The 12712-nt window shown below is 41.0% G+C and overlaps 1 protein-coding gene across 4 annotated transcripts in view; it reads left to right on the top strand.

Moving 5' to 3' along the window:
* LOC115470832 overlaps positions 1-12712 on the top strand; it is a 42570-nt gene that overhangs the window by 27680 nt on the left and 2178 nt on the right. For all 4 annotated transcript variants that reach the window (XM_030204399.1, XM_030204407.1, XM_030204416.1 and 1 more), the window contains exon 5: positions 7265-7378. In XM_030204399.1, coding sequence (XP_030060259.1) covers positions 7265-7378 — 114 coding nt within the window. The remainder of the gene's footprint in view (positions 1-7264; positions 7379-12712) is intronic.

Here is a 12712-nt window from a genome sequence, read left to right on the forward strand (position 1 = left end):
TGCCTTCAGCCCAAACAAAACAAACAAACTTTTGAGCTGCTGCATCCAGGTTGTTCTTGATTGTTGATCCCTAACAAGGCTAAAGCTGTTTCTGTTAATAGGCACGGTATTGCAGCTGGTAGAAAAAGCGATTATAAACTCTGCAGTTTGTGCTTATATATCCTGTTTCTTGAGCTTATACATCCTGTTTCCGTTTCTTGAGAGTTTATCTGAGTTTATCTTAACTGTTGTTGTACTCTGCCTTGGGAAGCTGGAGTTATAAAGATGATAGAATACTGTATATTGTATATTGAAATTAAATGGAAGTAGAATTAAACTCACCTTTCATTGGGGCACATGGAATCACATTTTAACGTCACCTCATTTGTAGGAATTTGCATTTTAGATACACAACTGGATTATTCTGTTTTTAGGCATGTTTCAGGGACAAGTGGTTTTATAGGTCAAAATAAAAAAATATTTTTTAATGCAGATCTCTTTTGTTTAAACATAACTAAATGGGCTATAAGCCCCTAATCGTGTATTAGGTTCTGCCTAGTGTAATATTTTTGGTTCAGTAAGGTTCTAAGTGTGTTTTTGCACAAAGATGTGCATAGTGTTTTGCAGTTGAGCGATTATGGTTAGTATATGCTTTGAGCAACCACTTTATTCTTTGACATATGATACGTATCTAAATTTAATAAAAGGTATTGTGACTTTTATTTTTATTTTCTGTGTGTTATCAGAGAATTATGGATTTAAGCTCCACCCCTGGCCCCGCCCCTAACCCCGCCCCCTTTAGCCTCCCCAAACAGTTGGGCCACCGACTGCCTATGCCAGCCATCAACACTGAGGCACAGAAACCCTGTGTCCAGTCACCCAAAGAGCAGAAGTTGTTGAGATATCCAGGCTCACTGCAAGCCTCTTCTAGAGCACCCGCTGATATCTGAGCAGAGGCTGCGTGTGTCAACTCCAGCCAAGGTGTTGATGAAGAATAAGCAGGGCCAGCACAGATTCTCCTACCAATAAGAGGAGATGGTTGGACTCGCACAGAAGCATCAGTGCAATGCCAGTATTTTCTCTTGAGCTGCTTGATACTGTGAAAGACCTGTTCAATGCAGAACCTCTAAACCACTATGCAATTCTCTGTGCAATAGCCTATGCCTAATAACACTGCCATTGGTCACAGTAGTGAATGAATGTTCCTTAACATCTTTCCCAGCTTCCTGAACATTCTGACTTTTTTTTTCAAAATGTTTATAGACTTTGCGAAGGGATATTTCAAAAGTATTTCTACTACTGTGAAGACAGCAAGCTATTCAGATCCCATTATATCGTTACTGTGTTCTTCAGATATGGAGCATGAGACTGCTCATTTGTTGTTTCGTCCTCTCCAGACTTACCTGCCTAATGTGGAGGGTCTCTTGGATCCCTTTGATATACAGTTTATCGTCTACAGAATGCGAGGAAGGAGGATATACAGGAATTCCATCTGACCCTTCTCTACTACTTAAGAATGAGCTTCCATTATGAGGATAGATTTTCATGTCCAAAGTTTTAGGCTGATGCAGAAAGCTACCACAGGCAGAGTCATGCAATTAGTGAGAGATCTACATGCATATTACTGGCTGAACAATGCAGAAATGGGTTCAGTGCAGAAGTTAACTTGCGCAGTAGATGGCGCCCAGCATATTATAATGAATAGTAATGAAGTTATTTAGCTATTCCACCCCCAAAGCAAAGGATGGCTGCAAAAGACACTAAGTGAACACCAGGCCTGATGAGGTTATAGAAGGGTTGACTTGCCCTTCTGTAGCACTTGCGTCATGGCACAAAAACTAACAGCCAACCCAGGGACCCTTGACCTCCTCCCCCCCTCCAAAAAAAAAAAAAAGAGAGAACAAATATAGAAGAAATTGGCCTGGTGTCTAGTGGCACCACAAACTTTTCCTTCCCCCCCCCCCCCCCCAAAATGTATCTCTGCCATCATAGTCAGATGCCTAATATGGTTCTGAGCTGCTGGCTTGCAGGAAGATGCTAACTCCAAGTTAGCTAGCGCTCCTTGTATTGAAGACACTCTTTGGAGAGAGAGAGAGTGAAAGAAATGGTGAACTTGACTCTTCAGCATCTCTCAGAAGTTTAACTCTCCACATCGACCACTTCTGTCCTGTGTATTTCATTCAACAAATATAGATGTGGTTATTACTACCACAAGAGATTTTGATTACTAGAAACAACCTCAACAAGCTTGCTGTACTGCTGCTCCTAAGCCAAAGCAAAGAGAATAGGGCCAGCTTAAGCAGCAGCCTTCCCTTTGCCTATGCTCCTCCCCTCCAGTGTCTACAACACATTCATTCTCCCCTATCTGTGGGAGGCAAAGTTCAAATTTTCTATCTGGTTGGCAGAACATCACCACAGATGTTGGTCCTTTGTATTATTTGGGATGGATATTGTCTCATATTCACCAGCTATTTCTCAGATTGTCCTCTACCCAAAGGCCAAAGCTCCTTCAACCATCTCGGTATGTTGCAGGAGGAAATCACCTGCTTCTCGAAGGGTCCCTCAGCATATTGGTGGCTAGTTGAATATTCCAGCTTCCCCCTTTTGTTCCAGATCTATGCTCCCAACCATGTAACACCAGATGCCTTCCTGATCCATTGGAGAACGGATCTTATATACACTTTTCCCCCACTGCCTCTCATTGGGAAAGCTTTTCTCAAGCTACATCGAAACCAAGGGACCGTGATGCTAATTGCTTTCTACTGGCCATGACAAATTTGGTTCCCCCTTCTCCTGGAGTTGTCATCTAAGAAACTATTGAGGTTAGATCCTTTTCCACACGGAACAAAGGGTCCCTCCTCCATCCAGACCCATGCTTTCTGGTCCTGACAGCTTGGTTCTTGATGACGTAAACTTAAGGAAACTTTCCAGAAGGCATCTCTAGAATACTTAGTCTCTAGGAAGCTTTCTATGGAGAAATTTTACCATTTCAAGTGGAGAAAATTTCTCTCTGGTGTGCAACCAGAACACTTCACCTTGCTAGGTGTTCTCTTCCTACCCCTATGGAGTACCTCCTTCATCTTTCTGATTCTGGCCTCAAAACTAATTCAGAGTACACCTTGAGTGCCATTAGCGCTTTTCACTCTAAGGTTGATAATAAACTTTCCATTCATCCCTTGACAGATTCATGAAAGGTTTATTTCATACCAAACCTCACCTCCTATCACCTCCAGTGGTGTGGAATCTCAATGTCATCCTCGTAGCTCTCATGGAACCACTCCATTCCTGTTCCCTGAAGTTACTTATGTATAAAGTAGTATTCTTAGAAGCACTATGTATAAAGTAGTATTCTTAGAAGCACTTACTTCTGCCAGAAGAGTAAGCAAACTTCCAAGACCTGGTGGCAGACCCTTCTTAAACCTGTGGTGGTAGAACCTGGGGTGTTCCTCGAATCCACCCAAAATTCCTCCCTAAAGTGATATTGGAGTTCCAAATTAATCCATTGTACTTCCTGTCTTGTTCCTTAAACCACACTCTCTCACCCTGGAGAAGCAGCTCTTCATACCTTACACTGCAAGCATTTTCTAGCCTATTATCTGGAGCATACAAAACCTCATAAGAAGTCCTCCCAGCTTTTTGTATCCTTTGACCATTTCTTCTTGGCTGGCTGGCATCTCCTACATGTATGCTCAAGCTGGGCTGACCCTTCATGACTGTCACTGCTCACAATGTAAGAGCCATGGCGACTTCAGTAGCCCATCTTTGCTCTTGTCTCCATTGAAGAAATTTGCAAGACGGCAATATTGTCTTCTATCCACACCTTCACTGCTCACTACTGTCGAGCAGCATTCTAGGTGGGATAGTCGGTTTAGACAAGCAGTCCTGCAAAATCTTTTTACTAGTCAAGTCAACTCTGCCCTCTGGCCCCACTTTTTCCACCAGGCTCCCTTTCTATTTGATTATTATATTGTGAGCCCGGCAGCTAGTGAGTCCCACATGGTGAGAATATCATGCCTGCTTGTCCTCAGAAAGCAAAGTTCCTTAACTGTTGCAGGTGCTGTCAGAGGACAGAAGGCATATACAGTGGCGTTCCTAGCCTGGTTGGCACCCGGGGCGGATCGCCGATACACCCCCCCTGGGTGCAGGCTGCTGGGGGGGGGGGGGGGTGCCGCGGTGCGTGCCTGTGGGCTCCGACTTCACTAACTTTGCTCGTTCGCTGCAGCTCCCTCTGCCCCGGAACAGGAAGTAACTTGTTCCGGGGCAGAGGGAGCTGCAGCGAATGAGCGAAGTTAGCGAAGTCAGAGCCCACAGGCGCGTGCCGCTGCACCCCCCAGCGGCGTGCACCCGGGGCGGACCGCCCCCACCGCCCCCCCCTTGGTACGCCACTGGGCATATATCCTCGCATCCCTTTGGAGTTGTCTTCTTAGCTTTAGTATTGCACTGCTGGTACTGTGCTTGAGTGTCAGGTGGGAAGTCACCCGCGCATGCACAGTGGGGGCACTGCCTCAAAGTTTAACGTGACAGTGCACTATGGCAGTGTCCGCACCGGGCTCCATGGATGGTGTCACCCACATATGAGACTATATGCCTGCTGTCCTCAAAGAACATCTGCTACAGGTAAGTAACTTTGCTTTTATAGGTGAGCAACATAGTTTTTTCATATTGATGATCTTAGAAATTTTGAGAAGAGAAACTGTAGGGATGATAAACTGGACTTACATTTCCCCTTAGCTTCCTCCCCCCCCACCCCTTCAAAACACCAAAAGAATTCCAGAAGTGGAGCTAGTAATAGCAAGCATTGTATGATACTTTCAAGTTTCTATTCCAGGCAGGAACAGAAACTTAAACTGGCTGTGGCAAATAGTAGTGGAAAACAGAATAAATGTTGCTGTTATTACTATGGAATATTCCTGTGAGCTGCTAACTTGCACAATACAGCAATAATAATGGAAACAACATGATAGCAGGTAGACGGTACAGCCTGTCAAGCCTGTGCAGTTACTCTCCACATTCCCCCACCCCTCCTTAAAGATCCTTACTTGTCCCATGCTTTCTTGAATTCACTTAGTCTCCACCACACACTGGGAAGCTGTTACATACATCTACTATTCTTCCATAGAGAAACTTCCTTAAATTAATCCTGACTGTAGCCCAATTTACTCTCTCATCCTATAACATCTCATTCCAGAGCTTTCTTTCAATTGAAAAAGGCCTGCTTTAAATGGGGTAGAAAGTTCAAACTGGATCCAGAAGATAAGAGAGGGGAAAGAAGATCTTAAGTTGAATACAGTGTTCTTGACACTTAAATTCTACTGGACGGTTGCATAGTGTCTATTCTCATGAGATGCCCCCTTTTTTTTTCAAAAAAGAGATTCTCAAAATGTTGAAATTTTCAAGGGGATGGTATTATAGTAAGGGCTAGTATAGTGGGGTAAAGGAACAGGGAATAGACATAAGGAGCTCAGTTGTATATATTTTTTTCTAGTTCAGTGTGAAACTTCCTAATCAATTTAGAGCTTTAAGTAGAATTAGTTTTAATGATCACTTGGCAAAACCATGCACAATTTCCACTTAGAACATAAAATTTACCATACTGGCTCAGTCCAAAGATTTTTCAAGCGCAGTATTCCAATAGTGGTGAATCCAGGTCACAGGAACCTGGAAGGATCTTATGCTTATTCCAGAGAGAATAGTGGATTTCCCCAAGTCTACATTAATGGCTATAGGGGGGTTTCCCTTAATCAACTTGTCCAAACTTACATCTTCCAACAAATTCCACTTATTGCCACAGCTAATTAAAGAATGGTATCCAAATCTAGTCCTCGCTTACCATCAACAGATCAGTTGGGGGGTGGGGGGGAGAGGTTTCAACATAACCAAGATATTATGTATGTATTAATTTGCTTATCTTATTTATAAGCCCACTTTTATCCAAAGTTACATACATAAAAACATAAAACAGTCAAACAAAAAATCAGACGCTTAACAATCTATTTCATTCTTCAAAAAAGGTCTTTACAAAATAGTGAATCTTTAAAAAAAAAAAATTAAATTGTTGAGTTTTCACAGGTTCTCAAATGTCCCAGTAAAGCATTCCACAATAATGGCCCAGCAATTGACAAGGCTCTCAATTTTTGGCTCCACGTAATATATATGATATGATTTTGGAGAAGGGAAACAAAGCTGTTGAGAAAATCAGATCTCAAAGCACGTCCTGGATTATACATAGACAAATCAATCAAGTTATTTGACTAGATTCATATTAATTTATGAACTTTAATTGTTAGATATCATCCTAAGTAACAAAAAAAACTAAAGGAAACTCACTCAATGAATGTCAAACAACTAAATTCACAAAATAGAGTGAGGAACACCCTCTGTTTAGTCAAACACCATAAAGGAATGGTGGGGGGAAATACCTCAGATGACTGCAGATTCTTATAGATGCCAAATAATATAAAATCACAGCATCCAAGCCACAGTTTACATCGTCTATCACCAGTCATAAAAACCCACAACCACACCGTCCATTTTTAAAGAAAAAAAAATCCTTAATGGTGCAACAAACCCATCAAAAATTGTACAGTGACATTTATGCAACCCAATCAAAAGGAAACAAAAAGTTGAACTTAGCTTATATAGCAGTCAAAAAGTTGAACTTCATTTGTAGGGCCATCTAAAGCAGTAAGATCCTGGTCTCTGATCCTGGGACCAGGATCTTACTGCTTTAGACGGCCCTACATGTGAAGTTCAGCTAGATATCATCCTACAAATAAGAACCGTTTGGAAATACTTGAGGACTGGCCTTGGGAACCATGTTCTATGGTCTTTAAACAAAAGCAATTCTGAGTGTAAAAGGCTCAGATGGCATTACCAGTTGTTTAGAACAGCAGTCACCACCATCCTGATATATTGCCCATGAACGAAACCGCTGCTATTCTAGACCATCGAGCAAATGTGTTACTAGCATAATGCCATGGAAAGGAAAGTCTTTGATTTTTAAAATTTTTCATTTTATAGATGCTTTTGAATTACTTCAAATGTTCTGCTAGTTGCCAGAGATACTTTGACTTTATTTAGGTTTAGATATACTTCTATTGAGGTCATATGTAGAGGAGCCATGCTATTTTAGGGAAGAAAAGGCAGAATGGGGAGAATCTACAAATGCCCGTGTAAGAACAATGGAAAATGTACTGACTTGAGTATGCCATAACTTTGAGCTGAGTTGCATTATGGATGTTAATCTTCAAAGCTTCATTCTTTAATTACTGTTGTTTATATCCAGATAAACCATCAAAGAAGAAAGGGCTGTTAAAGTCTTACCTCAAAAGTAAAATTACAAGAAATGATCCAGAAGATGTGGAATTTTGGGAGGTCCCTAAATCATCTGGGCATAGAGGTTAGCATGACCATCTTTAAACACATTTACACGGCAGTAACATGAAGGAAATTGTGCTGTCTTCCAATAAATAATGGCTTTTCCTTCCATTTCGTGATTGCACACGATTGCCTTTTTAAGATATATGTAATCCACATTCTGTGTTTGCTTTCCTGTCTCCAATTTATCAATATCTAGGCAGATTGCTTTAATATAAAAACATTTCTAGTTTTACTGTAGAATCCATTTACAGTAAGAATTATAGATTCAACTTCTAGGAATATTTAGCTAGACTAAAGTAACTAATGCTACTGAATGTTGCAGATTATACATTTTGTATGTTTATTGATCCATCTATTTTGCCATAATTTGGGCCAGAGTTACCTTTAAGAACATTGAATAAGGGATACTCCTGCCCACGAGTTGGTACCTGAGGCAGTGGAGGGTTAACTGTCTTGCCCCAAATCACGAGGAGCTGAATTTATTAAATTTCAAACAGGCTTCTCTGGTTCTCAGCCCATTCCTCCACTCCTGGAGCCTTATCTTGCACTACCCATAAAGAATGAAATATAAATCTAATAAGGATAATCTTTGGGTAGAGTTCTAAATTTTAAGTGCTTTTAAAGGATTCTTAAAGAACAGGATTTTATATGATTTCTGAGAATGTTGTAAGTTATGGCTATGTTTGCAGTGTAGTAATAGGGCTTTGGGGAATGACAGCCCAATCTGTCCTATTTCACCATAGAGATCAGACTGAAGAATTTGGAATCCAGCTGGTTTGAGGATCTGAGGCAGCGTGATTTTATTGAAGGGAAATGGACCCAAACAAATTTGATCAATTTTTCTTTGAATGGGTGACCACAGAATTAGATCAGGAACCTGCATTGAGGAGCTTAAAGGTAGACCTCAAGACTGGTCAGGCCCAGATTTAGGCATAGGTAATATAAGAAGCTTGAAGAGTAGTAAGCAAATTGGATATGGAATTAGCCAGAAGTGGAGCCAGGTTGATGGCGCGGGGGGAGCGAAAGTGGCGCGAGAGCAGACTTCTGATGGCACCGGCACACATTTTCAATGCAACATGAGAAAAAAAGCAAGCACCGGTGCCGGCAGAACTTCCGTTTGGGGGAGTGGCTGCTCCTCTGGCACCCCACCTAGCTACGCCACTGGAATTAGCTTATGTCTTTTCAGTAGCAGCTTAAGATAAATTATATTCTTGACAGCTACATTTCAATGTAAAGGTATAGCCAGGCATATTTAGTGAGTACAGAAATTGAAGTAAATGGTTCAAGAAGGCAGGTATAAGTGTTGACAAGCAGGGGGGTTTAGTTTATTAGCTGGTGATAATGTTTTAACAGTAGGCATTAAGTATGTAGGAATGGGTTTTAGTAAAAGTTTTTTTTTTTTTCTATATTGAACCATAGAGGAATATAGTCTGTCTCATCTGAGATAATCCATCAAAGGCCTTGTTGTGTAATAAAAGATTTATGGTAGAGTAAGAAATCTTGAAAAAGTAGGTCCACGTGTTGGGAGCTTTAAGTCTTGCAAGTGAATTTTTTTTTATTTTTTTTATTTTTATTTTTTGGGGGGGGGGGGGGGGTTGAACTTCATAGGAAGAAGGATATGAGACAAGTCGCTCTACTTTTTTGTAAAAAGCTGGTGGAAATAAAACAGGAATCATATTAAGTATAAAGTTGATCTTTGGAGAGACTATCATTTTGATCTACCCCACCAAGAGAGATGTAGTGGGTGCCAGGTGGAAGTCAGTTTTTAGGTGTTGTATGATTTCATTATTGTTGAATTGTTTCTTGCAATGTTGTATATAACGGAGTGTAGTGGCCTAGTGGTTAAAGCACTGGTCTTGATATCCAGAGGTGGCAGGTTCGAATCCCACTGCTGCTCCTTGTGATCTTGACCAAGTCACTTAGACCTCTATTGCCTCAGGTACAAACTTAGTTTGTGAGCCCTCCAGGGACAAGGAAATATCCATAACTCACCCTAAGCTACTACTGAAAAAGGTGTGAGCAAATCCAAATAGAGAGACGGCAAGCTATCTATGCTTCATGTGGGATCATACTAGGCCAAATGGGTGAAAACATTTTTTAAACGATTGGCTAGTACTTGTGCATAAATCTTATCATCAGAATTAACAAAGAAATTGGGCAGTAATTTTGAATTTCAGTGGGATTTTTATTTGGTTTGGGTATGACTGTGATTATAGCATCTGTAAAGTGGTTTATTTTGCTTTTAGTGGTTGAAGAAAATTGATAGATGAACTAGGCATTGCACTAAAAAGTGTTGATAGTTTTAAAGATTCCAGAGGGAAACCATCTGGGCTTGTGGATTTCCAAGAAGGTAGTTGCTTTATGGCTTACAACACTTCTTCATGTTCAAATGGCTTACTTAGGGCCAAGATGTCAGTCATAGACCATTGTGGTCCTTCTAATTTTCTGAGGAACAGTTCTATATCTGATTCCTTGCAATGGAATTCAGATTTGTATAAATGGGTGTAAAAATCATGAAAAATGTGAAATATATATTTGTGGGAAGTTTTGATAATGTTATCAAGAGATTTAAGAGCAGGAATTTGTACTTTTTAATTTTTTTAAATAAGTGGCAAGCATTTTGCTGCTTTTGTCATCTTCAAGATAGTATTTGGTTTTATGTACAAGCAGTTTGTGCTGAGCAGTTTTGCTAGCTAACTTGTTATAAGAATATTTTAATAGTTTATTCTTTAAGATATTGTCAGTTTTTGATAACAGTTGTTGTTCAGTTTCTTTTATTTGATGATCTTTTCTTGCAGTTGGGGTTCCTTTTTCTTTATTCGTTCATTCTCAGTGTCCCGCCCTCGGGGCTCAGGAAGAGAGGGGAATTGCTGGATAGGGACGATGAATGGAGGGGGCAGGGGACAGAGAGGAGCATGGATGGGAGGGCAGGGCTCAGGGAGAGAGGGGAATTGCTGGATAGGGATGAATGGAGGGGGCAGGGGAGAGGAGCATGGATGGGAGGGCAGGGCTCAGGGAGAGAGGGGAATTGCTGGACATGGAGGGCAGGGGAGAGGAGAAATGTTGGGCAGGAATGTAAGGAAGGAAAGACCAAAGGAAGGAGATGCACATGGATGGAGGGGAAGGGATAGAGGAGAAATGCTGGACATGGATGTAGGGGAGGGGAGGAAAGTAGATGCACATGGAAGGAGGGGAGTTAGGAGAAATGCTGGATATGCATAGAGGGGAAATTGCTGAATTTAAGGGCTGGATCGGAACACTTTGAAGGCAGATGCTGAAACTGGAGAAAGGATAGGGACAGGGCTACAGATGGTAGACAGGACACATAAGGACACAGGAGGATGGTGGACATGGTGAGAGAAAAAATATCAAATGGAAAGAAGATACTGCATAAAACAGAAGACACTGGGACCAAAGCGAATAGAAAAAAAACCAAATGATCAAACAACAAAGATAGAAAAAAGTATTTTATTCAGAATTTATTAATTGGAATATGTCAGCTTTTGGAAATGTGCATCTGTGATATTTTGCATATAAGTTTCAATTTTTCTAGTATTGCTGCATGCTGAGTCTGAGTTCTTGAGGTAACTTTCCAGTTCAGTATTTTGCCTTCATATCTGTTGTCATGTGTTTTTCATGTGTGATCAAGGTCCAGTATCCTGCTAGTGTGTAGCATTTGCAGCCCTTTTTGTTTTGTTTTTTCACGAGGTAGTGTATTGGTGTTTTAGAGCCTGGTGTAATTACAGTTCTGCCTTTCCTTGCATAAGGTTGTAGCTCGTCCTGCCCTTGGAATTAGTGCTGTTATAAGTGTGTTTTTGCACAAGTTTCTGTATAGTGTTTTGCAGTGGAGAGAGAGTGTGTCCGCACCTCTGACCCCCCCTGGGGTTATGAGAATTGGAAATACTAATTGTAGTGGACTTGAACTGAATAATTTCTGGGGAGGGGGGAGTTCATGATAGCATTGTGCTTATTATTTCAATCAGTTTTTCTGTACAAGTTTAGCTTCATTTGTCTTTATTTGAAATTTCATAAATAAAAAATTTTCTAAAAATTATTATCAATGGGGTGGAGCTGGGGCTAGGATGGGGTCCCACCAAATTGGTCTGCATAGGGCCCCGCATTTGCTAAGACCGGCCCTGAGAGAGAGAGAGCCCTGAAGCAAAGTGCAAAGCAAAATACAAAATAACTTGCTATAAAAATAGATTATCACCAAACTATATACAAAGGAATATGATTATCCAGATCACTATCTGAATCAGCTAAATAACTGTATTAGAGGTTAAAACAAATAATCACAACACTGATATGATAATAATGAGAACTTACACAACCAATATATCTTGTGCAAAATACACTTGGCAGCTATTCACAGACCACTAGTCCTGGAATAAAGCCAATCTGTCACAGATAAAACCGTGAACTAATTAATCCCCTGACCATAGGTAGTATATCCTGTTATCTCACTTAGCCATCTGTTATGGCAGACTTCCGATGGTAAAGAAGTGGATTCCTCCTCTGAGACTTAAGCTGAAGCCTCAGCATGTGTCTCTGTCCAGGAATAAAGTCCAAGGTCGGTATTCTGGATACAGATGGCACAGTCTTTAGAGAGGCCATGTATCCTAGCTGAACTAACCTTTTTATTACAAGGTATGCAGTTCACTGGTGTAGGAAATCAGTCTCTTGCTCTTGCTCTCGTTCTCTCTCTCTCTCTCTCTCAGAGCCTTCTATCCTCCATTTAGTCTTCTGGTCTTTCTCCTTCTGTCCTGCTTCAGTCCAACATTGGCATCCATGGGTCGGATGATACCTGTGGACCAATCACAGACGGTGTAATAATGTCCAGCCAGTGATCATGAAGAGAGGCCTTTGTTATAGCAAAGAACCTGTTATCAGATGAGCATGCAAACCTCCCTGTCGGATACCATACTCCTGGAGCCATCTGTGTCTCTCCCCTCCATTCTTCCTAGGAGATAACTAGGCTAGTTTGCAACAAATATGTCCTTGGATGAAGTCATCATGGTATGCTCAGCAGTAATTTTCCTTTGTAGAAAAGCTGGGTTTTGATGGCTACAGATGTATTCAGGCCACAGGCTGTAGTATCCATATTGTTATAACAGAATGGTTCAGGCTTCTATAGGCCATAGACTAGCAAAGGTGAAATCGCAGGTAAATACTCCTACAACATGAATCAATAAACTATGCATTAGTGCCACGATTTTAACTTGGCAGTAATTTGCATTCTCATTGATTATAGCATGCTGTGGTATTTTTGGTGCAGTATTTTATGGTACAGCTGTGGCTCTACTACAAGACTTACTGCACCTCCCTCTTAGTGTGGTAATCCTGAAAATGTAAC

Source organism: Microcaecilia unicolor, chromosome 1 (genome assembly GCF_901765095.1).
Source record: "Microcaecilia unicolor chromosome 1, aMicUni1.1, whole genome shotgun sequence".
In the NCBI taxonomy this organism is placed as follows: Eukaryota; Metazoa; Chordata; class Amphibia; order Gymnophiona; family Siphonopidae; genus Microcaecilia; species Microcaecilia unicolor.